This window comes from Monopterus albus, unplaced genomic scaffold (genome assembly GCF_001952655.1).
Source record: "Monopterus albus unplaced genomic scaffold, M_albus_1.0 scaffold40.1, whole genome shotgun sequence".
Lineage (NCBI taxonomy): Eukaryota > Metazoa > Chordata > Actinopteri > Synbranchiformes > Synbranchidae > Monopterus > Monopterus albus.
This window is the reverse complement of record NW_018127920.1, coordinates 995532-1023528: the sequence shown is the minus strand read 5'-3', so window position 1 is coordinate 1023528 and position 27997 is coordinate 995532. Positions and strand designations below refer to the sequence as shown.

Sequence of the window (27997 nt, the reverse complement as noted above, 5' to 3'; positions counted from 1 at the left end):
AAATAATTTTGTTCTTTTTGAAACCACACAAAAAATAGAAACAAGTACAATTTGTCATTAAAAAAAAATGTAACTGTACACAGCAGAATACACCGTTTATTGCAAACTGAACACCCCTGACACCTCAAACTATAAACACACATATTGCAATTTACTTTACAGATATGAAAAGACAACTGATACAGCTCACTCAACCTCTTCTTCTCTGAAACCTACAGCTGTTACTGTACGTCTGGTTTTCCCCCTCTGGTGCTCCGTGCAACTCTCCAGAGGCAGTACAGTATCTTTTAATGTGTCATGAAGTCATTCAGGTCCATGTCTGACAGGGATTTCCAGTACCTGAGGCACTTATTCCCTCCTCCTTACGATACTAGATGAACACACTTCTTGTTTCATAGCCCTCGCTAACAAAAACCTGAGCCAAAATGATTCAACAGCCTTTCTGAAGAGGGAAATAAGAGTCCTCCACTACAGTGAGTCCCTGTGAGTGGCGATGCACTTCTGTCACCGATTCACAGGAAACCTGGTCTGACATTATTGTAAAGCACTCCTGATCTTGCATTCTAGACATTTTAAAAAGACATTCTGTCCTTGCTATTGCTCAAAGGTAATAAAAGCAGCTCATTTAAAAAAAGCTGGGTTTGTTCCATTCAGCAGCCCTAGGCAGTTCAAATATGTAAAGGCTACACTTAACAGGACATGCTCAAGTTTAACACACCGCCTGCCACAATAAGTTACTTTTACAGTATTCTGAAGTGTTGCCGTTTGTAAATGCTATCGTAGTGAAACCCTATGAACAAAATGCTGCTAAAAAGTTTGATGACTAGTTTGTACTCAAGACGTTTGTCAGAAAGTGATCAGAAATACCCCTGCAGTAAATGGTATCAGAGGAAGTCATGTGAAGGAACGGCTAGTACCATGCCTAAAAAACATTCTGGATGGAAAGAGCCCCTGGTGACGACATCAATGTTTCCAAAGGGTGATCTCTCTCTAAACATTAATCCACCTCAAAGAGTTGCGGTCACACAAGAACATCAGCAAACACATCAATAAATAAGAGAAAGACAGCAGCTAAGTCTTTCCCAGCCCTGGTGCATAAATCCCCCACCCCCAAAACGACCATCCACCTATATAACTGGAATGAGTAAGAACAGCTAGGGTTCCCAGCCCCTACTTTCACAACATTAAAATATCAATGTTTTAATGTCTTTAAATGTGTTGGCAGTTGATTAATGACTAACACAGACATTAAGATCTGTTCTGTTTATACATCATATACAGTATAGAGAAGCGCAGCCAGTTCACACAACACCACCAAAGACGTCACCCTCACAGCTGCTGTTGCTGCTGCTATCTACTACTAACTTCAGCGTGATGCTAAAAGGCAGGACTCATTAGCATCATAAAGCTAATACTTCCAAGATGACCTATTACGCCAGAGAGCAGCAAACTCTGTGTTGATGGATTACTGCTGACATTCATAAAGAAAATTGTTGTTTTTTTTTGTTTTTTAAAAACAACAGAACAGACCAATTGCCTCAGTTTAAAATCCAGGAACAAAAACAGTTACACACAAGACAGCGCGGTGGAAATAGGAAACATCTGGAGAAAAATGTCTGGCTTTGGGCTGTGGTCCAAACCCCTGAAGGCAGGTGTTGCTCTTCCCTCACTCAGTATCGGTCTCCACCCAACAATCAAGCCAGAAGAAGAGGCACTTCTAGCTGTACAATGGCCAACAATAACACATCTACATAGGACAAACGGCGTTTCAACAGCCAAAAGCTGAAATTCATTTCAGACAAAACTGGAAACTAGCCAGCCGCTGTGAACAAACTGTACATTTACAGGTCCATGTCTACTGGGCAAACTGCTGATACACTCTATTGCCATCACCCACATTTCTACTTCTATGGAGTTTGCTTTCCCAAAATTAATCTTTTCCATCCAGACCTTAAAATGCTTGGAAACCAAACTGCACCAAGTCCAACCTTTACTCTGCCTGAAAGCACTACCAGCCCTGATGTTACCGACAGTACAGTCAACTCTGGCTAAAGCTTCTGCATCTCATTCTCTCATTCATTTCTACAAATCTGACCATTTCAGGAATGTTGGTTTCTACAGAACACACATCTGAGAACACAAAACAAATTCCACCTGACATTTTTGCTTCGTGAACATATCAGCTTTTGGAAAAAAAACTTGAAGTGGACAGTGACCTGGTTGACTATAACCGTTTCAAAGGTGACAACAGGCACAAGCATCTCAACACCAACAACTGGAAAATGCTCACAGTCTTTGGATTTGAAGCTAAACACTGATGTACTGAACTTCCCAAGTAACAACATAAAGTGAACAGTAGGATGGCTGGTAAGTGCTGGTTTGATTCTCTACAGCATCTAAAACTCCTGTTTCAATGGTGGAACTGTGACCGCACCGCTGTACAATGTCCTGAAACAAAACACTGATTGTCCAGATCAGAGGAATTGGGATTTCATCCTCTTTCAGACTGTCTGTCACTCTGCACACAATTTCATCCATCAACTTTTGCAATGTAGAAGGTTTTTCATGCCGCCTCTGAGTGCGGCCACCTAAAACAGATGTGCTCTGATGACATGCCATGTAGCCTAGTTCATGTGAAGCTTACTGAGTTAAGCATTTGTAGGTCCTTATTCACACTTCTCACACCTCCCACAGTGCCTCCAAACCCAAGCGACCAATAAACCAAGTTAACTACAGTACTAACTAAAGTATGTGTATGGGCATGTATGTGATCCATAGTGCAATGTTTGAGGGCATTAAGAATCTATTTCAAGACCTGACTGCAAAAGACTTGAAGTTGTATGCCGTGGCTACCATCAAAGGTTTGGGCACACATTCCAAATAAACCAAATGGGTGCGAGTGTGTCCAGACTTCTGACTGGTAGTGTATGCCTCATCTCCTAAAAATCACTAAACATAGCAGCAACGCACCGGACTATTTACATACACATTGTATCTTAATGAGATCTGTCACTTCCTCCAAAGGCTAAAATGACATTCATTTAAGAAACAACCTAAGTAAAAGCCCTCTCATCTGTGAACCTGCAATCTGGAGTGTGATGGCATTCCGATTTTAAAATAATGAAAAGGGGTATGTGGAATAAAATGCTGAGAGTTCCTCAAGTCTGACGGTCTTCTCAGCTGAGAGCTGTAAAGTCTGTGCCTTACTATATAAATGTGTTCCAGTCATTGTGTGTTGGAGGGAGACCAACGACTTGAACTGATTTTACACAAGATTACATTTCAACCTGCTGGAGCTTTACATAGTTGTTAAAGAACCAATCTACTGGTGACCTAATCTGGATTTTCTTAGTAACCTGAACATTCTCTTAATATCCCACTGAGTGTAGTGTTCTGTGATGATCCAACAGAGGTTTTAAAAGGGGGTTTTCTGCACTGGCAAAAATGTGTTGTAATATTTTGGCTTGGCAGCGATGAATGCTGGAATGATCCTTTTGCAGAGACTGCAAAAAATATTGGTCCTAACAATGTAGTCCTGTATTAGACCATAGACTGTACATAATGACAGGTCTCAGACTGAAGCCACCACAATTGAACCCCCCCACCCCCTGATGGAATGTTGCAGTATTAGGACATCATTTTAATTAACTACTTGATATAGAGGGGTATATTTTTGCACGACATAACAGTTTTGATTGCTGGTATAATACAGCAGCTCCACCTCTGTTCACTACTGTGCAAAATTCAGTTGAAAAATACATCACAAAAGCAAGCTGGCTGCCGCTGCACCGTGGCAGAAGTGGTGAGACTTTGTCCATCATAATATACAGTCTATGGTCAGAACTTATTACAAAAGCTGAAAGAAATTCCAGTAGAGCCAGGTAAATAACATTGCAAGTTACATGAAATCTATTTGTTTCAGGAACTGATCATGGGTTAACATACAGGACATTACGCTGTTTAGTTTTTGGTTCCTTTGAAGAAAATATCTGAAACAAGTTTGACTTGCTCCATTGTATTGGTCCCAGTCAATACGGTTTTAAAACTAAATAGATATGTTGAATTAGAATCTCTCTCTCTCTCTCTACCCCTCCACAGTCCACACAGTAGTGCCTTAACAGACATGTTCTGAATTGGATCTACAGCTAATTTTGCCAAGCCCTGCTGGGTTACCAGGTCAAATGCTCTTTTGGTATTTTAACTTTTTATTACTCCACTGCAATATAAATGGTGACTCAGGTCCAAGATGAACTTGGTGATTTGAAACACAATTGAGTGCCTACTTGAGGACATCTACCCACAGAAGCTATTCTGTAGTTTCATGAAGGTCACTGTCATTTTCCACCAAGCCCTTCACTATATGCTCTATGTGCAGAGTAACTATTTCTCACTAAACCTATTTGCAGAGTTCAGTGTCTGAAGTTGCCAACCTCTTCTAGGTTTCTGGTAGTTTGGGCATTATCTTCCTCTGTCTCATACTACTTTGCTGTCATGGTTAAATATACTTCTTGTGACAAAACGTCACATCTTCTACAAAAACACCCTCAAACAGGCACTCAGTCGGATTTCAAATCACTTTTCTCACATTTCAGATCTCCAGCCTCTTTTATCTTGCAGCATACTGGACGGGGTGCATGACAGCTAAATGCGGCAGCTGATCAAGTGACCTAAACTAGCAGCCCCAGCATTATGGCTGTTGAACCGACTTGGATTGTTGGCTAAAGTGCACCTCAAATGTCTGAGTAAAACTGAAAATGGGCAACACAATTTTGCTGTGTACATGCGAAACATTTTATATTTTCCTTTAAACAACTTAACATCTCTCCCAGTAGGTTCGAGTATGTAATGCAAGCCAACCTGTTTGATGCATTATAAAGGTGTCACTAGACTAAGCAAATATTAAGGTTATTTCTGCAGTTACTGAGTTTTGTGCTGAGTGGTGCAGCTCCAGGGTTGTGCAGGGGCAGAGAGTGATTTTGGAGGGGGGTGTCGCAGCCTGTCAGACAGCCAGCTGTAGACTCTCTGAGGCATGGGAATGCTGTGGTCTCTGCCCAGTGCTGCAAAGGGCTTAGAGGGGCATCAGCCTGGTGGTGTGTAACAGGAGGGGATTCAGGTCCTCAGCATGGACAGCCCGATGGAGCGATGGCTCTGAGCGACTCCGCTCAATTTTTGGCAGCAGGTCTTGCACATGCTCTATGGCCACCAGGATCTGATGAAGGAAAGCAAATGTAAAGAGATCTGATAATGCAAGATTTACGTATGGTGTTCTTGCACATGTGGGTGTCACCCTCAATTCACCTGGTCTGGATTTTACAAATGACGAGAATGTTTAAATGAAGAGTTGAAAGAGCTTCTTCTGTGCAGTTGAGCATATACCATTTAATACATGGTAAACAGTCTTATACTCAAAGCACTTTACACCATTAACCCATTTCCACAAACAGGTGATATCACTGGAGGCAACTTGCCCAAGGACACTGACATGTAGAGCCACAGCTGTGAACAGGGCAACCTACAGTATATACTACTCACCTGTGGAAACAGGGGCCTCTCATCACGTTTGAACTTCAGGCAGTCAATAATAAGCCTTTTCATTGACTTGGGTGAGGTACTATACAGCTTACTAAGGTCAGGAGACAAGTAACCACGTCCAACCATAAAGATGATCTGAGGAGAAAAACAGAGGAGACAGTTACAGAACTCTGACTGTGCTGTTCATGCTGGCAAAAAGTGCCAGGATCACTGCCATCAGCTACAGTAAAGACAAGAAGAGTACAGACAGCAATGTCCACCACCAGGTCAAAAGTCTTAAAATGATACAGCTGGCAAATGTCAGGCAACTACCATTTATGATTATCAATGTCTCTCCATCTGTTGGTCAGTTAGTGAAACACTTTGATCCAGACAGAGTGAATTATTACCACAACTAATGGGTGGAGGGACATGACATTTGGTACAGACATTCATGGCTTCCAGGGGATTAATCATGATGACTTTTCTATCCAGTGCTACCTAGGGATGAAACAGTTACCGATGTCATAGTAAACCAAGGTAAAACTTCCAATGGCTAATGTTTACCTCTTCAGATTTTAAATATCACTGTCATGGTTGATGACCGCAGAAGGGTCCAATAATGTCCAGGATCAACCAAAGTCAGCTAGAGGTTCTCAGGTGTAAGTGCATTATGCAATGTGGGTTTGTTTGGGTCAGTGAAAACATGACAGAATGCAGTGGCAGTCTGAGTGACGATGCTATGGAGACTTGTAAGAAGAGTAAGTCCCAAGTGTGGGCAATACTTGAAATCTTTTGAGTCATCTTCATGACCATCACCCTCCACTGTTACACTTTAGGTTAATGCATGTGAGGACTTCGGAAAGACCACATCATTAAGCTTTCAGTGTTACCTAGTCTTGTAAAAACACTTCACTTTCTTCTGCCGCTGTATGCGTCATGTGTCTATTAGCCTTGCTGTGCACAGTAACACAGTCTAGTCACCCAACCAACATATTTTATTCATTTTAAATTAGACTTGGTTGACTCAAAGATCAAAATTTTCAGAAATTGGATAATCAGATACTGTGCTTTAGACTGATTCAGTGTTAACACAAAGCAGGGTTGGGCGTAACCTGGTCTCTGCTGTTGATACTGGAGTAAGGCAAGGTCCCTGACATCAGCTCAAACAGGACTACTCCATAGCCGTAAACATCAGACTGGAACGTATATGGGTTGTTGTCCTGCATCCGGATTACCTCGGGAGCCTTGGCAAAACAGAGGATAAAACAGAATCAGCACTTCCATGCTTCCATGATTGCTTAAGTTGAATATTTATCAGAACTTAGGTAGCTGAACACGGCTGGCTGGTCAGATAGTCTAAACGAGAGGCTTACCATCCACAGAACGGAGCCACTGGTCTGTTCAACCTGTTGAGAGCCGCTCCACCGTGACTTCACTGTGGCCAAGCCAAAGTCACCGATCTTAACAGTCCAGCCCTCATGGAGAAAAATATCTAACAGCAGAGCTCAGGAAATATTTCAAAAGACAACTTGTATTTAAATTCATGGTACTAGCTTCCACAATCACAAAAAATGGTAAGAACTCAATTGTAAAAAGGAATCTATCCACAGAAAACAATGGGGACATTTCTTACAAAACAGCACTTTCTATTCAAAGTCTAATGTCTGGGAATGAACAAGTCATGCTTGGCTGGTCTGTGTGTATGTCTTAAAATAGGGGGAGTAAATGAAAATGGGGAGCCATGTCTTACACTGCTGACCCAACATAACAGAACATAAACCCATAAAAAACAGAGAGCGCATTATGCAGTAGGTATATACACCGTGCAGTAGCCCATGTCAGTTCTTAACCTGCCACAATGAACACAACAGCTGTGACTGTGGCTCCCGGCCGCGTGCGTTTTTGGCCATTCTGTAGCCTCAGTGCACCACGCACAGCTGATCACTCACAGGTGTACTACACATGTAAAACAGTTTGTTATGATCGCAGGATCATCAAAGCACGTTAAATGCAAAAGTGTTGCTGACAAATATACTGGGTGTTTTTAACAGACAGGAGGTTGAGTTGAGCTTCACTGTGTTCAGTCAGGCTAGGACCAGCGCACGCACTTCTGCTTTAGTTGAAAATCACCTCTGCTGCCTTCTGTTTGTGACAGCACACAAACATCAACCTGCATAACGTACACATAACACAAATAGTCCAGTGCAACTAGTGTGCTCACTGTCAGCACCAATAAGGCAGTCTATGCATGATGCAATATGTGGGCATTTTGCAGCTCTGCTACCCTCTATAAACAGTAACAACTGGCTGCTGTGTCTATAGAAAAATGCAGCACTTCATTCATTCATTAAGACGATACATCAGATTATACAACAATCAAACATGATTCCAAAAAAAAAAAAAAAAAAAAAAAAAAAACATTTTAGGAGACATGTTGACCTAAGAAGTAGGCTATAAGGGAGGGGTCATTTAAATGGTATGTTACACATCCAACAATCAAATACGTTCCCTTCAAAACTTATGTGTTTGCAGTTTAGTTGCATACTCTAGGAGCGTAGTTTTTATAGGAAAGAGGTTTGGCTCATTTGTCCAAAGGAAAATCTACCAAATATTAAACTAACATTACAATCCACAGACAATTTAATCAGAGTTTAAAACAAAATGAAGCATGACCACAGGGCTTTTTCTTTACTTCTAAACAGGCATTCATATACTGTAGCATCCAATGGGCTATACTTTGTCTATTCATGAGGTGCTGTACCTGTGAGTGTAGGCTGAGCACCACCTACAGACATTATACTATAACACATGCCATGCTGCGGTGCGAGGTGAATGACAAACAGTCACGGTGGGTGTATGTGCGAGCACAAAAATGAAAAGGATATGATTCATGTTCATGGTTTGCTAGCTACAGAACATGGTATTTAAAATAGACATTTTTGTTTGTGGTTGAGTCTACAGCAGCCTAAACTCACACCTACATAGGTCTCTCTCACATGCGCAGTTCTTAACTGGTAGCTTAAACCCACCAGTGGACAATAAAAGGATACTGTTTGATTTCAGATCTCGATGAATTATGTTTTTTGCATGAAGATAACTGTGAAAGAGAGAAAGTGTAAATCACTGATTTCATCTGTGATCAGAAACAGGTAAAACAAGCTCAAGATTTTAAGAAATATACAAATGTTTTGAAAGTTTATGAAGGTTAACATGATGCATCTGATAAAATAATTTATCTTAACCAAACTGAAAATTATTATTTGAGTGCACAAAGTTGTATATTGTATAATACACAAGTGACAGATGATGGCTAGACCTGCAAAAAGGATGTCAGTAGTGAGTAGGTAGTAATTAGGAAATGGAATCTAGCAGTGGGTCTTACTCCATGCCCTGTGCTATCTGTCTGGCCACATCAATGCGACGCATAGTGTCAAACTTGGTTTCTGTGACATGCAGATGGCGGTACAGGCTGTTGCCTTCACACCACTGTGTGATGATGGCAAAGTTGGGTTGAGTCATGAAACCCATGAACAGCAGAATATTGACGTGGCGGGTCTTCCTGCGGAGAACAGAAATGGTAGTGTCAGAATTTCCACTCTCTCATTCAGGTCAGATTAAGATGAAGGTATAGTCACTTAATTATTTTAAGTGTGATAACAATAAAAACTGGTGATGTCAAAGAGGTGTCAACAGATAGTCACTTTTTTACTGTCTTTTACTGATAGAGAGAAAAAAAAATCAGCAAAAGCCATTTAATAAATAGCATGCAGACTGCAGCTATCAGTGCTCTTTTTCAAATATGAAACACTTCAAGTTACATAAATCACAGACTACTCACCGTAAGACCTGCATTTCATTTTTGAAGGCCTGCAACTGCTCAGGCGTTGGCTCAGTGACTTTCAGGATCTTGATTGCCACGTCTCCATGCCACTTGCCCTTATAGACTGTTCCAAAGGAGCCAGCACCTATTCTCTTCTGAAAGGTGACTTCCCGAGAGTGGACCTCCCAGTAGTAACTTGAGTCTCTGTTGCCCCCTCGGTGCTGAAACAACACATGGGTTGAATATTTTTAACTACTAAAAGCACACAAACCCCTTTATCTAACCTTTCTGCACAACCCGTTTGTGAATGGATCTGTGTGAAGCCACTACTGACTGACTGTCTGAAAACAACCAATGAAAGTCTACCTACCACTTTCTTTTTCTCATCAGATGAAGAGGACTTGCGCTCCTTGTGCTCTGAAGGGGACTTTGGTGGTTTCCTCCCTGGAGAGCCAAGAGAAGAGGGTGGACTGGTGGAGGGCTTCGGTGAGGGCTCAGGACCTACAGAATTGAGACACAGCACAATGAGAGAGAAGTCAAAAACAGAACAACAAAACAGATAAAACTGCAAAATGCTAAATTCTGAAATGGGGCTAAGGCGGGAATAAAAAAATACAACCGTACCCATCATGCTGTTCAATTTTAGGGCTTCCTAAAAAGAGGAGAAACACAGCATGGTTAAGTCAAATTAGACAACTTCATACACAGGTTACTGTCTACTGCTGGTTTTTGGTAGTTGGTGTTTTGTAAAGGGGAAGTGGAGGAACAAAACCGAGGTTATGCTGTTGTTAACATTACATCTGCAGGAGTGGAGAATGGCACCTGTGTTGCACCGTTACTACCAGAAAAAGCCAGCATGTCTGTAGAAATGAGGTGTTTTCTTTGTCCTACCAGTTTGAAGTGCTGCAGTGCGTGTTGCTGAGCTGCTCGTTTGTTAATACGGCCGCTGCTCCGCCACGCTAATGTCAGTATGTTGGTGATGGGCATACCAAGTATTCACACAGTTCTCTACACTTGTCTTTCAAAGCTCATTATCAAGTAATTAATACGCATGCTAATGAATTCCTTGTCTGAAGATGAATGAACATTACAACTATAGATGTACAACATCATTCTAGTATGTGCGCAACACTGGCTTCGTGGTTGAGTTTTGCCTTTTTGTTCCATCAACATCGTGACAAAAATCAATGTTTAGCATTTGTGAATCAATTTAGTAATGTGAATTGATTTTTTCTCCCATCCCTACCAATTTTGGTTTGCCTGAAAACTGTAACCAATGACTACATACAGTACATCAGACATGACTAGATCCTCTTGAAGCAACTAAAGCATGGGCCAACCAGCCAACACTGACCTCTATGATGCTGGCACCAGCAGGGCCCACTGTGCTGATCATATGAACATTGGGAGTGGAGGTGGAGCGCTGCCTCTGTAGAGACTGGCCATCTCCACCAGGCATGGGGAAAGTAAAGGCAGACGTTGGGGACAAGAGGTCCATCCTGTGTGATGAAGTAATATAGACTCAATTTATATTTGAATATCAGTGTAAAATTAAGTAGAAAACTATGGTGTCCTTTTAATTTAAATATAATTTCAGTATGGGTGCTCACCCTGCAGGCTCCGAGATTAAGGCTATGTTACTCTGCGAAGGGGAATTATCTGGCAATATTATCTGAGGGTACTCATCTGTGCAAGGATTGGGATCACACCTGGACAAAACACAGGGAAAAAAGGGATGGGACAGGGCCAAAAAAGGCATTATAAAACAAGGGGTCAAACAAAGACACTGATGTAAGTACTTCAAGTTGGTGAGATTCTGGCTATGTGAAATGTTTGCTCTTTCACAGCTGAAACCGAGCTAAGTTAAACAGAAACAAAGTGACAAGCACACTAGCTGAGTAAGTCAGTGGCTGGTGATTTCTTTCACCAAAACTGTGATAAATTATGTTTATCAACAACCTTTTTTTTATGACTAATTATATTTTAATGTGACAAAATTAACACTGGCAAACAAAATTTGATGTTATCCCCCTCATAAAATCACAGATAAAAAGGGACAAAAAGACCTAGAGTGACATAAACAATATATACTGCTCAAAAAAATAAAGGGAACACAAGACATCCTAGGTCTGAATGAATGAAATATTCTTATTAAATACCTTGTTCATTACATAGTTGAATGTCTTATTTTCCCTTGTGTTCCCTTTATTTTTTTGAGCAGTGTAAAAGCTCCTGAAAATCTTTAACCGATCCTGCAGAGTGTTTTGTTTTATGTTGATTACATATAGTATAAGAAAGATTTAAGGAACTTCAGTGGAAATTCAGCTTGCCCCTAACGTCTTACCTACATTAGGTGTGGCAGCTCTGTGACAAGTTAGATAATAACTCTTACCCTTGTTGGCATCATGTGACCAGAAACACATCTGGTTTACACCCACTAATAAACTCAACAGAATCACTTCATGATACAGATCATTTCTTCCCCAACTTACCGTTTGCTTATAGTATCCATGTCCACACACACAGTAGGGACCTTGCTACTGCAGTGCTGGTGAAATTTATAGCCACACGTCTGACATCGGAAGCCATTAAAAAGAAACTTGTGGCAAAAATCACAGTAAGCTAGCTTGAAGAAAGTTTTCCGTACCTGCAGAGACAAAGAAGCCACCATATTCATATCTACAGCAGCAATGTTTAATAACATTTAGACAAAAACTATTTGGATTGGAGTTGTGTAACTATATGGCATCTCAAATAAGGCATAAAAAATAGAGTACATGTGTGCTTGCTAGTTACTTACAAAGTTGTGCATGGTGAGGGGTATATCATCCAGGACCTCAACTAAAAGCTCCTCTCCAACCAGAGGAGTAATGTCTGTGTCCCAGTCTGTCAGTCTCTTACGACTGGAGAGGCAAAGGCATGAAAAAGGAAAAATGTCAAAAACTTTGTGTCAGTTGAGGTATACAACCTTCCCTAATATTTTGTAGTCAAAATAAGTTCCAAAACGTATGTTAACATGGAGACGTGCTATCAAAGACTTCTGTGACCCAGGCTTACTGAACAGCCTTGCAGCAGTGCACAGATACAGCTGAGGTCAGAAGATTACACAGACCCAGGCTAAATGCATTCAAACTCAATTTTCAACACTTCCTAACATTTCAGATTTTCTTTATCACATTCTCAGAAGGTTAAAAGTTTACACTCACTTTGGTAATATGTGGCAGCATTGCCTTTAAAGTGTGTAACCTTAATCAAATGCTTGGCATGGCCTTCCACAAGCTTTGCACAACACTTGAGTAATTGTTTGCCTATTCCTCCTGACATAAATCACGCACCTGACTCAGGTTTGTGAGCCTCCTTGCACAAACCCTCTTTTTCAGTTCAGCCCACACATTTCCTACTGGGTTAAGGTCAAGGCTTTGTGATGGCCACTCTAAAACTTTAACTTTGTTGGCCTTAAGCCATTTTTTTAAATTTTTTTTATTTATTTTGGAAGTATACTTTAGATCATTGTCCTGCTGAGAGATCCATTTGCGTCTTTTGGCCTGCTGTCTTCGGATGAAATTTCAAAATATCCGCACATAATTTTATGAGATGCTAAAGACATGATGCTTCTTCATCAGCACTGTCTTTACTGTGGATGTAGACCAGTCAAGTCCAATATTTTTAACAGTTCTTTGACTGGGAGAGAGTATAGCTCTCCTTCTGTAATGATACAATGACTGCTCTAAATACAGCCACTGCTGTGTCCCCACTTTACTCCCGATAACGACAATTAGCCAACCTGATGCTTCTAAAGTCATCAGATCAATTTTCAGAAGCTTCCGGGCTGTTGGAAGAGACAGTGAACTTGGGTCATATAAATTTTAGCTCCACTGTAATTGTGATATTATGAATTACAAGTGAAATAAATCTGTTTATCAACTGAGGGAAAACTAGTTCCAAACAAAAGTTAGATATCCTAACTAGAAGGCCAAAAGACATGTATGGTAACATGGAGTCTCTGGAGTGGTGAATTCTTTAGGTTTAATGCCTTAAGCATAAGTGTATATAACCTTCTGGCATCAAATGTATTCCCTTCTGGCTTTTGAGCAAGACTCGCCATTATTATTGATCAGTAAAGGACAAAGTGATGGGTGAAAGCTCACTTCTGACACTCAATATGTGACACACGTCTGGTCTACCATTGCACCAAGGCTTCAAGCTACAGTATCATTCGCTGCTGGGACGTCACTATGGCTGACTCACAAGCTGAAGAGCTTCCAAGTTCTTACATTATCTAAGATAGTGAACCTGATGTAGATGTAGTTGAGGGTCTGAGGGGGAGTTAACAGAGCAGGCAGAGGGAGGGATGGGAGGAGCAGAGAGGTGTGCTCTCTAGCTAGCACTAGCTTGATTTCACAACTTTCATATTGCAGCTTTAAGGTTTCTTGTAATGTGTGAGGAAAGGGTTCTACTTCATTACACTGTATCAGCTTGATAAACTCACTTTGCTTGGAAAATGAACACATGTTTAATTTGTACTTATATGGCCAAATACAGTTTAGCATGCAGTGCAGTGATTTTTGACTCTTGCCCCAATGGAGGTGTCTTTGGAGAGGCCGCATTCCCAGATCACAGCAAATGACAAGGTGTTAGAAAGAAGATTCTGCTACGTAAACCCTGCCTCACAACCAATGATCTGTCCACCACATGCATATGAGGAAGCTGTTGCTGTTTGACACACACACACACACACACACACACACACACACACACACACACACACACACACGCCAACACTGCATATGGTATTTTATATTCGGCCTTAATGAGTCAAATATATTAACAAACCCTGCTGTAAAATATGTACACTGTGTGCACTTATTAGGCAAGTTGTATTTTTGAGGATTCATTTTATTTAACAACTACAGTGCTCTCAGTCAATCCAAAATGTTAATGAACATCAAGCCTGAATATTTAAGAAAGCAACTGTTATCTCGTCTTCCATTTGTTTGAGCCTTTGTTCCCTGAAATTTTATGTGCGTGTATAAGGATAAGGATAATCACCTTTATTGGCCAAGTATGTTACACACAAGGAATTTGTTTCCGGTATAGAACTGATGGCAGCCATCTGCGGCGCCACCTCAACTGATGGCTCTAACCATCGAGGGCAACGTATAAAAGGAGAAGTCGCACTTTGTGCATTTGAGCTTCTCTCCATCAGACTGGTTTATACACTCTGTTTTGAGATCGCTCCTTCCTGCAGGAATAAATGTGTAATAATTTTCAGAGTTGATGTTAAGTTTTTATTTTACGCTCACTGAGCTTTAATAGATAATTTTGCCACAGCATATACCTACTCTTCTTTTCAATAACAGTCATAAGCCTTCCATTCATGGAGTCTGTCAGTTCCTGCATAAAAATCATGGTCTTCTTGAAAGATGCAGACTTTTTCCTGTACCACTGCTTGAAGAAAGTGTCTTCTAAAAACCGGCAGTAGGTTTGGGAGTTGATGTTGAGTCCATCTTCAACCTGAAAAGGTCCAGCTAGCTCATCTTTAATACTACCAGCCCATACCAGCAGCCTGCCTCCACCTTGCTGGTGTCTGATTCAAAGTGGAGCTCTGTGCCCGTTAATGATTCAGCCACGGGCCCATCCATCTGGTCTGTCAAGAGGCACTCGCATCCCATCAGTCCATAAAACCTTTGAAAAATCGGTCTTCAGATATTTCCTGGCCCAGTCTTGATGTTTCAACTTGTGTCTTGTTCAGTGGTGGTCAGGTTTCAGCCTTTCTTACCTTGGCCGTGTCTCTGAGCACTGAACACGTTGTACTTCTGGGGACTCCAGGTAGGTTACAGTTCTGGAGTATGACAGCACTAGAGGATAATGGCTTCCTGGTAGTGTCACATTTGATTCTTCTCAAATCTTTGGTAGTTAATTTGCATCTTTTTTTTCTCAACACATTTCTTCTGACTATTTGCAATAAAACTTTTGATGGTTCTATGATCATGCCCCAATATTTAGCAATTTCAAGAGTGCTGCATCCCTCCGAAAGATTTACAATTTTTGACTTTTCACAGTCCATTAAGTCTCTTTTTTGGCCCATTTTGTCTGAGGAAAAGAAGCTGCCTAATAAGTATGGCACCTTGATAAAAGGGTGTTGATCTCCTTAGGCCACATCCTCCCTCATTACACAAATACACATCACCTGATATGGTTAAATCCAATAAGCATTCAAGTTTATACAGCTTGGAGTTGGAAAATATGCATAAAAATGATATGGTCAAAATATTCATTTACCTAATAATAGTGCGCACAGTGTAGACCTGGGACTTGTAGCAATTGTTTACTGCTCTTTCTGTTCCTCTCCAGCAGCAATTTAATGCACAGACTTCCCTGAGCTGAAGCCCAGGGGACCAGAATTACAAAGGGCCCTTGAAAGTCAACAGTAATAATTTCAGAGGGGTGGAATGTCATAATTTGTGTGTTTTGATTGACTGGTCAGTTTGTTGCCAAATGTTGTGGAAGCTAGGACACATGAGAGAGTCAGGGTCCAAAATGAACTTCTTGACTCACTGGCTGAGGTGGCTGGTAGATGAAAGAAATCCACTGGGCAAAACATATTTTTTACTGGTCAAAATAGTCATTTTGTGTCACACACATTTGCTTCAGCATTTCATTGAGATAGTAAGGTACTGAATACAAATGCAGAGGTCACAGCAAAATTTAAAGCAAAATTATTTTAATGGCTTATATCAATCAGCACTTAAAAATTAATTTAAATAAAATTTTAAATTTTTGACAACACTAAAGTGGTATGAAAGTAGGGCTGCACATTTAATTTTTTGTTCAGAGACCCCTATTTTTGTCCTCCCTAGCTACATAAATGAGAGGGTCAGAATGTTAGGAATACCTCTGAATATAATGTAGTCCAGTAGAACACCACGTTTAACTATGACGTCAATGTGAAAATTGTGATTCAACCCGAATGAAAAAAATCATGATTCATATTTTACCCAGAATCCCTCAGCCCTATGTGAAAGGACACGCAATCTTACCCTTCCAGAAGACGAAATACAGCACAGCATTCTTGGCTTAGGCCTCTCACTTTGAGCGCTTTGTCCAGACTCTCGTGCACAGTCTGTCCTTGACGAACATTTACCTGAAAACAGGAAACCATACGTCTTTCACTTTGAAATGGCATTCACACAGGTAACATGGAGGCACAATGAAAGTACCTATAAGCAAAAATGATGGCCACACACCAAGTTATTGTTAACACTATAAATTATCCATGTTGCGACAGAAATTCATTTCAGTCTACAGATTCCTTTTTCGCCTAAAAAAATAATGCCAACATACATGGTCTGACCAAAAAAAAGCTCTTAAAGATGACACTGTAGGATGTCAGTCTACAGCTGAAGGTTCCAGGGTCGCCTTACTGCATGTTTCATGACAAATGTATATGTGTATTTCTAGCCTAACAGTGACAAACATTTGTTTCATTGTGTTTCATGTCTGCTAATGTAAAAAAAAAAAAGAGGAAACAGAAAAAAAACAAGCATGAAACGTGGAAATGCTTGACCAAAGTTTTGTTTGGCAGGACTTCATTCAGCAGGTAAAGCCCTCTTGGCTTCTAGAAAAAGAATGTGTACAAGTTACTGTGTTGAATGATAAGGATGTGTATTTGCAAGATTTTGACAATACGATGCGTGTCACAATACATGAATTCGATATACTGCAATACTGCTAACAAGGTGATATATTCACCATATGCATAAAATCTCTTGTAAAAAAAGTGTGCTTTCTTATGGAATTAGAACAGGGATCTACATTTGCATTTGTCACAGTCCTTTTAAAATCCATCAACATAGCACTACTTGGCATGTGAGCTATTAATTAAAAATCAATACTGTTTTTGAGAATCAATACAGTATTTCAAAACATGAGTATCAATACACTTATTATACCCCTACAAAATGAAGAAACTATGCGAGTGAATACATACATCTACATATACAGTCAGCTAACGTTTTTACCATGGGTTGTCTTTAATCAATTCAGGTTTCACTACAAGGTTCACGTTGATAAATTAAAATGAGGCAGGACACAGTGTCTCTTTGCTATCCTAACCCCCTCCATAACACTCTGCCACCTACAGTCCACTATTATTGCAGCTTCTCTATTGTTTTTTTTTTTAGATACTGCCTGTCAGTGTTCCCCACCTGCCACCTAGTGACAGCTAAAAGAACTGTTTTATAAAGAGCACATCCCCATTTCAAACAGCCATGGGGGACCTCTTAGCAGTTAAAACTACAAAACAGTGGCTGCCAGAGCAATAAGGCCATGTTCTTCTGCACAGAGTGAGTGGGGCAAAAGCTCAATATCTAGGGTTAACATCAGTTTAGCTTTTTGAGATAGCGCTAAAAGCAGCCAAAGCACTCAAATTTGATTCAGATGTGGTGTTCTTCCTTCTGGATATGTTAGAATCTAAAGCTAATGTGTTTTGTTTTATTAACATTAGTTACCTAGGTCATGATTTTACCTTTGTATTTAATAAATATTTTAATTTTGGAGTAATTGCCAAATTTACTCACTAGTCTGCTAGCACTAGCTTAGAATTTGAGGCTGCATTTTGTAGTTTGTTGCAATCAGGCATTGGTAGTTTACATCATTGCTAGGAAACAGGCTGTGATGGGAGGGATAAAGAGCAGCTTAAAGTGAGGGTTTCCCCCAATCCCATGATTAATCATTTTGTGGGCATGATTTAGATTCCTGTGGAATCTCAGTCTCACGTGACAATGATTCTGCAGTCTATGTTAGCAGTGAGATCCCTTGCATCCAACTAAGTGCTCCCTTTTACTCGTTAAGCTGCGTTAACCAATAACTGCAACTCATTTCTGCCTCAACTGCTATTCGGCACCAAGTGTAAAGAGCAGGCAGTGCAATGTTGCAGGAGGCCATAGAACAGGGGTGCCCAATACGTCGATCGCGATCAACCGCTCGATCGCAAAGGTAGTGTTGGTAGATTGCGTGCCATTCAAAAATAAATTAGATGTATCCGTAAAACATGTGCCAAATGTGAACATGCGAATGGTCAGTATGACGATTCACTGTGGCAACCCCTAATGGGAAAAGCAGAAAGTGCCAATCATTCATATATAGCCTATCAGCCATCCTCCCTATGGTATTTGCTACTTGATTGACATGCAGGGCAGCCAGTCTGAGGTTTTGTCTTTTCTGACACACGAGTCACCAAACATGCACAGTCAACCGCACGAGCTACTGCAAAACTCCAGTGAGCGAACTACCTTGTCAGCCTTCAAATTAATTTCTACTAAAGGGTATAAAATGAGTGGGGGGGGCCGAATCAAATAAGAAACCTGAAAACCTACTGAAAGCATTCCATGTGGAACAGGAAGAGGACTTTTTTTTCCCGCAATGTTATATTCGAAATGTGTTTGCTTGATCTACCACCACTATTCCAAAGAAGAGAAACGTGGAGGGGCACTTTCAGACTGTTCATAAAAACTACGATACTCATTCATACATATATTTTGTGTGCGCACACGCGCGTAGGTCGATCGTTTTGACTTGGTCATTTGAAAAGCAGCTCTCAAGGTGAAAAAGTGTGGGCACCCTCTGCCATAGAATATCTTTCACCATGTCAAACATGTTGGATTTGTTTTTGAATCAGTCTTCTCTTCCTGTCTACAGCTCATCATGTGATGCAACGTATTCCTGCTATCGGTTAACGCAGCTTAGAGAAGAAAAGGGAACACTTGGTTTGATGCAATGCATCTCCCTGCTATTGCAAACATGGCAAAATCATTGTCGTGTGAGACTGGGATCACACAGGGATCTAAATCAAAGCGTAAAAAGGGTAAACAAATGCAATAAAACTGAGATAAGAAAAATAAAGAAGACGAGTAGTAAATGAACAATCATTCTGATGTTAACTGATGTTATTCTGTTTTTCTATGTTGCTTTAGACAAAAGCATCTGCTAAATATTTTCTATTTTCTTTTTTGCCTAATGTCATTTTGATAAAAGCATATTTAACTGATTAGGTAATTGACAACTGCCCCTCATCCACTTGTAAGGCAAGAGCCTGGATCATGTTCAAATCAGCCAGTCGGTCCCTGAAGTGTCCTGGCCATAAGGAAAGTTAAAAACATCCCACAATAGTTACAGCCATGGCATAATTTTGGCATTGTCATAGTGATGTGATAGCCTAAGTCACAAAGTGCTGTCCCATTCCTATTTATATAATTTCCAGCCCTTGCAGGCTCTTGCACTCAATCACATAAGGTGATGTAACTAAAGTCTTTGAGGGTTCTGGGACTGAGACCTAAGGAAGGGCATTGGGATTGGGCCTTTATTTTGAGTCTCACAAGACCTAGAAGCTGAAAAGAAATTTGGTAGATTTAAAAGTATGAAAAGTGGACATGTGCAGGCCTTGCTGAGGTTCACAGTTGCTCTGCATTGTAAAAGCATAGATACATGGCTTGCTGTTTTACAGAGATATGGATAAGAGTCCTCCACTGTCCTCCACACATTTCACGATTTTAACTACCATGCACAATCATCATTATCACTAATGTTACAATTTAGCACACTGCCACCATGACAAGACAATTTGTCAGAATACAAAAATATGACGTTAGTCACTTAAAAAGCATCCAGTCCCCTTCACAATTTCTCCACTTTAGTGTGTTACAGATTTAACCTTGGATAAAGGCCCTATATATGTCCAATCTGCACTTAGTAACCCACCATGACAAAGTGAAAACATGTATCTAGACATTTTCTTGAATGAATTAAAAATAAAAAACTCAAATGGCTGATGTATATGCCATTTATGACACATCAGTCATTTGTTGTGTCAATCCAAAATGATCAAGTGCATCCTGTTTGCTTTAATTATATCTGAGATGTGTACAGAACTTTGACTGGAGCCCACTTGTGCTCAAGTGAATTGACTAGACAGAATTTAGAAAAACACTCCAGTATATATTAGGTCCCATAATTCACACTGCATGTAAGGACGAAAACAAGCCAAAGTCCATTTGAAAAAGTCTGGAACCACCAGGACTCTTCCTAGAGTTGGCCATCTGGCCAAAGTGAGCAACTGGGCAAGAAGGATAAGAACATAATAGGCATTCTAAAAGAGTTTTAGAAGTCCACTGCAGAGATGGAGAACCTGACAGAAGGACAACCATCTCAGCAGCTCTCCATCAATCAGACCTTTAAGGTAGAGTGACTGGACAGAAGACACTTAGTAAAAGTATATGACAGTTGTAGGAGTCTATCAAACAGCATTTAAAGGGCTGAGAGAGTATGAGGGTCTGATGAGACAAAAAGTGAACTCTTTGGGCAGAACCTGAAGCACTATGTTTAAACACTGGGCACTGCTCATAACCTGGCTAACACCATCCCTACAGTGAACCATGGTGGTGGCAGCATCATGCAATGGAGGGGCCTGTCAGCAGCATGGACAGAGAGGCTGGTCTGAACTGAGAGAAGAATGAATGCAATCAAATACAGAAAGATCCTTGTAGAAAATGTGCTCCAGAGTGCACAGGACCTGGTTCACTTTTCAGACGCATACAGCCAAGACAACATTTGACTGTCTTCAGGAGAAAGCTCTAACTATCACATTACAGTTTTTGACTTTTAATCAAACTAATTTGCAATGATTTCTAAAAACATTTTCACTTTATCAGAGATTTAAAATCATATCTACAACATAAATTGTGCAAAAAGTGGGATGAATACTCTGAGGCTGCATGTCAAATAGGGTTTATAAATCAAACTGGCAGAAGATGTGCCAGGCACTGTGAAACTTGATACCAACTGTCCACTAGCTTGCTTGTTAGCATGGTATGAAAGATGCAAAAATTTGTGTGAGTAATTACACCACCAACCCACAGTTCTGGCATAATCACAGGTACTAACTGTAACTCTCAATTGTTGAGTTTATGCCACTATATCATTAACGGATAGAAGTACAAAGCCAATCATCTTACCACTGTCCTCTGTTTGTTGGGGAGGTAGACTCGGATGGTGCCCCCACCTCGGGGTACATCCTCTGGGCTAGTCTCCCCTGAGGAAGAGTAGGAGGAAGAGGTGGAGGACATGACGAGAGGCACGAGGAGCGTAGCACTTAGACACTGCAGCGTCAGGAGAGCTTCATGTGCAGTGAGAACCAGAGGAATCTGCTCTTTATTTAGAACCTGCAACAACATTGACATATTTAAATATGGACATAATATACCCTTTGTTCCAATATAGCTGAACTGACTGTTGGAGAAAAGGTCATGTTCAGACACATCACAATATCACGGGTTGAAGGCATAGATGCCCCTCCTGAGAAATCAATTGTAAGACAACAACAATGCACAAAGCCTATACCATTGATAAATATGGTAATGTGCAGTGGAAGGCACAATCAAGAGTATATGAACACTGACCTGCTAACAAGTAATAGCATCAATTAATTAATATCACTCTCCAATTCCATCACATTACAATTCATATGAAATGTTACCTAAATAAACCATGAAGTTAAACACAAGAGCTCACAGTTTATTTACCTATATTTACCAGCACTTATGTTAATGTTACATCTTTTAATTATGCACTTCTGAACAAAAAAATATTGAAGCTTTAAATGTTAGCTTTAATGAGACGTTTCCAGGCCCAATCTTTAAGGACTGTTATTTATATTATCTGTGTTTTATAAGCCATCACATGTCACTGCTTGCTTGTTGGAGGACCCGGTTTTTTAGGTATAAACAGAAATAAAACCCAAAGGCTTCATTAGGTCTCATCTGCCCATCACTACTGTACATGATTAAGAAAGACTATGTGGGAAAAACATCTTTTTACAGCTAAACAGCACATATAAAGCTTCTGAGAAGGCTGTTAGTCAGCAACTCCAATTGCTGCCTTCATTGTCATTACCGCTGTAAGCCTATGAATAATTTGTAAATGTTAAACAAATAATAAACACAAGTTATGATAAAGTGCAGCATTTCAATTACTGGTGGGTTTTAGTTGTTTGTAGCCATTGAATTGTAAAGTAAAAAAATTCATCAATAAGGTATGAGAAGAGGGGGTTAGAAAAAATTATCTTAACTGCCATTGATAACATGAGAGAAGGTGATGCCAAACACTACTAAACATGCTGACAACTCAGCTGAGACAGGAACATATACCTTATATAACATGAATCACTGGTCTGCTGAATAGCAAGCTAACCAACATATAAAAATCTTTAAATTTTAACATTACTGAAATTGTTTGCTTGAGAGACTATGAGACAGAGACATTATGCAACACATACCAGATAAACCCTAACAAGTCGAGAAGGACAGTAGTTATTCTCACACAGGTAAACACTTCAGGTCAGTGCCCAAGATGGCAGAGAATGTAGATGCATAACTCATGGTCATCTGCTCTAGTTCAACTTTTCTCTCTCTGAATTCTGGATTAACTGCCTTGTACTTGGTTAAACGAATGTAAAAAAATAAATAAATAAAAAATAAAAATTCAATATTAATCTCTATACCACTTTTGACAAGATACATTTCTCAGTGAGTATCATTCATGATGTCCAGCGATGCTAAAACAGCTAGCAAGAATGACAGAAAAACAAAGCTACAACACGTCAGAAGTTATCATCAGAATATACATACATACATACAAAGGTGGGCCTCTGAAGACAAAGATCTAATGGATCCCTCAACCAGTACAGAGGAAGCCAAAACACTAGTCAACAGCCCTCCTAATAAAAAGATAAGAGATACAAAAGACAGAGAGCTGTCTCTCCAGGAGGTTCAGGCCAATACACTGAATGCTTTGAACCTGAGAGCCGACAACTTGGAAACCATTATCTGTGAAAACAACTTCCATTCAGAAATTGGAATCTAATGTAAAAATAATTATGACATAAGATGACATTCAAAGTCTTACAAAAGAAAAGAAAGTTACAGGGAGAGTTCGGCTCTGGAAAAGACTATCCTTGCTATGGAGCAACGGCTGGAAGAAAGCGAATAGTACTGAAGTAGATGGGCTCTGCATCTGCGCAGACTTCCCGAAGTTAAAGAAAAGAATATGAAGAAAATTGTAACTGACATGTGTCAAGGTATCGCCCCAGAAATCACTCACTAAGATATTGCTATCGACATGGCTCACAGAGTTAGTAAAATTCAAAGTGAAAAGTTTCGCCCTATCATTGTGATGTTTGCATTTTCTGCTGTCCATGATGTGATCTGGCAAAAAGGCAAAACCAGTGCCATGATAAAAGAAAAGAAACTGAGGTTCACAGAAGACCTGACATCGCAGACAAAACGGTGAGAAATAAGCTCTGGCCACTTGTCGATAGGCCCATAAGGAGAGCCTGAAAACTGGCTTTAGAGGAGTGAGAGCATTCACTGAAGGAAAAGACGTTTTTGCTGAAACCAGACCTGAAATTCAGATTTTCGACTCGCCTCATTATGATTGGCCTGAAACCCAGCCTGTTCTCTAGTTAAAAAAGGGGGACCACATATTTGACATCTTCTTGGAAACTGGCGCTGACAGGGTTTTTGCTGTTACTTTATTCAGTGTTATAACTATAATTTTTTGCCCAAAGAGGAAGAGGTTGTGCTTCTTAAATTTAGCCAAATTACACTTTACTAAGAAGTAAATACTTATTTTTGAAGAGACTTTCACTCCTCTGTTTTTTTCTTGCTCTCTCTGTTTCTTCTCTTTCTCTCCTTTAAGGCCAATCTATCTACATTTCATGAACCTTAAACTGGCTTCTATCAATGCCAGAGGACTGCAAAACCTGGGGAAGAGAAACACGGTCTTCATATTCTACAAGGACACTGATGCTAATTTAATCTTTCTTCAGGAAACTTTCTCACGCAAAGATGATGTCACATTCTGGTAAAATCGGTGGGGTGACAACATCTGGCTTGCCCAATGAAGCACTCACTCTGCAAGTGCAGCTATTCTCTTTAACAACTTTAAAGGCAAAATCCTACAATCCAAAGCTGACACCAAAGGACACTGGATAGTTGTGGTGACTAAAGTTGCAGGCAAAGTGATAAACCTGTGCAATGTGTATGGATACTGTTTTAGATCATCTAATAATACTTCTCTAGAGGAGATTACAGATGAGTTACTAAGGTTATTGGTATCTTAACCCTTTAGGTGCCTTCGTGGTGGGCGGTGATTTCAATATGGTAATGAACAGCACTGATGACACATTTCCCCCTAAACCAAACACTTCTACTAATCAACTTTTCAACTTCTGCTCTAAGCTAAACATCATGTATATCTGGAGAAGCATAAATCAAGTGGAGAAGCAATTGACATGGAATAATAAAGATTTAACCGCCCGGTCACGACTTGACTTTTGGACAGTATCTTCAGAATTAGAGCTCTCCTGCAGTCATGACAGCCCATAAAGCAATACACATGAATCGAAATTTAAATTAGACCCAATGCAAACATTGTCCAAGATCTAACTCAATATTGGCCCACAATGGCCTGAAAAATACTGGAACTTAGCCTTAACACATGGTGGATACCAAAAATACTGGGAACTGCTAAAATTCAAAAATGAAAAATTAATGATACTGCTGTGTGATCCAGATCAAATATCAGCCTTTGTGTGGGACTTTTACAGCAACCAATATGCTTTAAAACAATCTTGATAATCCTTGTAAAACTCTTATCTTCTATTTCTGGAACTCCTACAGTGAAGGAAGATTACAAAACTAAATGCTGTGATGATTTAACTGAGTCACTGGAAAAGGGTGAACTATCAACCTCAATGAAGCAAAGAATTATAACCCTAAGTTCCTAAACAACATGAAGACATTTCAATTATTGATAACTGGTGGCCGATCACTATCCTAAACAGAGACTATCAATCTTATTCTGATCACCTGCGCCTCAGAATATACAACATAAATGATGAATGTCAATCTGATTTTATGAAGAACAGAAAGATATGCAAGAACATAAGGCTGGTGTTGGATTTGGTAGGCTATAGTGACCTCCTTGAAGATAACCGTGTTATTTAATTTTTTGTATTTCACAAGGCTTTTGGCTGTGTCAGCCACCAATTCATTTTTCATGCACTGGCTTTTTTTTTTTTTTTTTAACTTGACATACATTTTATCGGTGTTATTAAAACTCTGCAACAAGGCAGCTGCATTAAACTTTCACATGGAACATCTCCAAGTCCTAATATTCACAAAGGTGTTAGACAAGGATGTCCAGTATCACCATATGATATCTCCAATGATATCAGTGATGGTGGTTTAAATGTTAACTTCTCACCATTTAATCGGTCTCTAAAGGTAAAATGGATTTAAAAAAAACTTCCTTAAGAACCTTTTTAGCCTATGGAACATTCCCCCACACTTTATATTTCCGAAGCTAGGAGGGCAATTATTTTTTTTTTTAACTACAGTGCCCACATGCTGTGGGTAGGCTTCCTGTTAAATTAGCAGAATTTCACAAACAAGTGCTAACATGCTGGGCTCTGCTTTACAACCACAATTTTTCTCCTCATAGATGTTTCATTCAGGTCAATGACTATCTTACAAATGACAGAAAAACACTTTTCCATGAGGGGTTATCAACTCAGTCTATCAACTAATAAAAGACTAACTCTTTTGACTCATACACTGAATTCATTCAAAAATATGGCGCTGCCATTTATCCCAAAGAATATAATACCATAATCAAATCAGTACCAAAGGAATGCTCCTGTATAACATGGAAAAACAAAACCAAGTTAACCTCAGTGAATGCATCAAGATTAATAGTATGTACATTCTGGACAAGAGGTTTAACTACCAAACCACAAGAGTACTACTGTCCAGAAAATCTAATCCAACAGCTATTTTAAGTGTGCCACTCACCAACAAGTAGATTGGTACACAGCATGGACAACACCGCATTAATTCTTCCTCATCAATAAAGTGAAAGAGATCTCCTTCACTATTAAGCACAGATGCTACCTCGTAACAAAGTCATCTCAAAGAACCCTCCTGGTGTTAGTAAAGAGTGTCATTTATGTAATATTGCAACAGAATCCATTGAATACCAGTTTAACTGCTCACACACTGAAAAATTCTGGAAAGATTTGGAAAATTAAAAATCAAAACTCCCTTTCAATGTATTCAAAGAGAAGGCAGACATCCTCTATTACTATGGTGCTAAAAATGTCAAGCTAACCTTCAATGTAAATCCTTACATCACTTTTGGCAAGTTTTTTTTTTTTATCCACAAGATGAAATGCCTAAGAAAGACAACCATTTTAAGTGTTTTTAAACAGACTTGTATCTAACTTCTGTCAGAAATCCTGAAAACAGAACAGCTATAAAAAGCATGTGATTTTTGTCAGAATGTGTCATTGTAACACAATGACGTGATATTAGATAACCTAACCCATATCTGAATGTATGTAATATATGAAACCACACCTCTGGCCCTTTCCTTTTTATTTTTTCCTCTCTCTCTTTATTTACTTCCATCTTATCTGTTCCAGATTGGTGTTCATTCTCCCGTTTCGTCCAATTTAATATGCCTGTAAGGTTCCTAAGTACAGCTTGCTTACAGTTCCGTGTATTCTCCTAGTTCTCTCGTTTCGTCCAATTTATTATGCCTGCAACGTTCCTAAGTACAACTTGCTTACAGTTCCGTGTATTCTCCTACACTGTTGTACACCGTTAAATATATTAATGATCACTGAAGAGGAAAACAATTAATTATCCCAGTTTTGAGCTATGTCTCGCAGAAGAAGCATGTACTAACCCTAAACAATGCGAGCAAGCACTGAGCGCTAAATTAATAATGAAATTAATCACTGACAGCCACAGTTGCGAACCACTCGCATGGTGCAAATGCTAGTTGAAGTTAGCTAGTTAGCTTAGCATTGGATTTGCCTGCTTTGCAATATGACATTTCGAGTTTTGGGAAGCCATGTTTCTGTCGGGGCGCCAGTTAAATAAATGTACCTAACTAACAAACTACTTCTAAATATAGTAGTAAGTAGTTATGAGGCGACACGGTGGCTATATTATGTCAACGACGCAAAGTTGAAGAATTTCAAAATTCCTTCCAGCTCGACCTGAAACTGTTCTAACTAGCTAAAATGACTGGAGTGGGAGAGGAGATTATCTGGAGCTTTAATGCTAACGTTACTCCTAGCCAGCTAACGTTAGCTAACTTGGGGGAGGGTTAACAGCACGTCAGCTTGTTAGCTAACTTCTGGGGTCTCAGTAGGGATACACAACTATGATTTAATAAACTGGCATGCGTAAAACAACACAGAGACAGTTGTCGCTAACGTTACACACTTGTAAAGATAATCGCTAAACTCCTTCCGAAAAAGTATTTTAATACAGTCTGGACACAAGTTACACTCATACCTGTAGCAGCCATCTTGATTTCTCTCAATCTGAAGTCGGATCTGCCAAGAGCTTCATAGAAAGCGGAAAACCTCCGAAATGCTCCGTTTTCATTGGTTGATTCTTATGGCTGCGTTCTTTCATTTGACAACACCAGCTGTACACGCAAGGAGTGCGAGTTGAGAGCATACAATTTTGACATGTAAATAAACTACAATGTACATTTTGTAACAAAGATGAACATCATATTTGAATATATGGTTAA

At 39.8% G+C, this 27997-nt stretch overlaps 1 protein-coding gene across 1 annotated transcript; it reads right to left on the bottom strand.

The window, feature by feature from the left end:
- Nucleotides 1-2: 2 nt before the first annotated feature.
- araf (A-Raf proto-oncogene, serine/threonine kinase) lies at nt 3-27838 on the bottom strand. The gene is made up of 16 exons (XM_020599165.1): nt 27754-27838; nt 21346-21552; nt 16375-16478; nt 12135-12237; nt 11827-11981; nt 10945-11043; nt 10689-10833; nt 9959-9986; nt 9705-9835; nt 9353-9555; nt 8897-9073; nt 8565-8611; nt 6888-7006; nt 6627-6758; nt 5533-5667; nt 3-5209 (listed from the first exon to the last, which is right to left on the bottom strand). Exons 2-16 carry the CDS (start codon nt 21454-21456, stop codon nt 5069-5071), a joined length of 1830 nt encoding a protein of 609 aa, XP_020454821.1. The 5' UTR covers nt 21457-21552; nt 27754-27838; the 3' UTR covers nt 3-5068.
- Nucleotides 27839-27997: the final 159 nt, after the last annotated feature.

Bases quoted from the DNA above. Each gene is read 5' to 3' on its own strand.
- araf (XM_020599165.1), bottom strand. From the start codon at position 21,456: ATGTCCTCCACCTCTTCCTCCTACTCTTCCTCAGGGGAGACTAGCCCA. The intron at 16,479-21,345 runs GTAAGATGATTG...TCCTGTTTTCAG, and splicing joins CCAACAAACAGAGGACAGTG to GTAAATGTTCGTCAAGGACA. The intron at 5,210-5,532 runs GTGAGTAGTATA...TTCCTTCATCAG, and splicing joins AGAGGCCCCTGTTTCCACAG to ATCCTGGTGGCCATAGAGCA.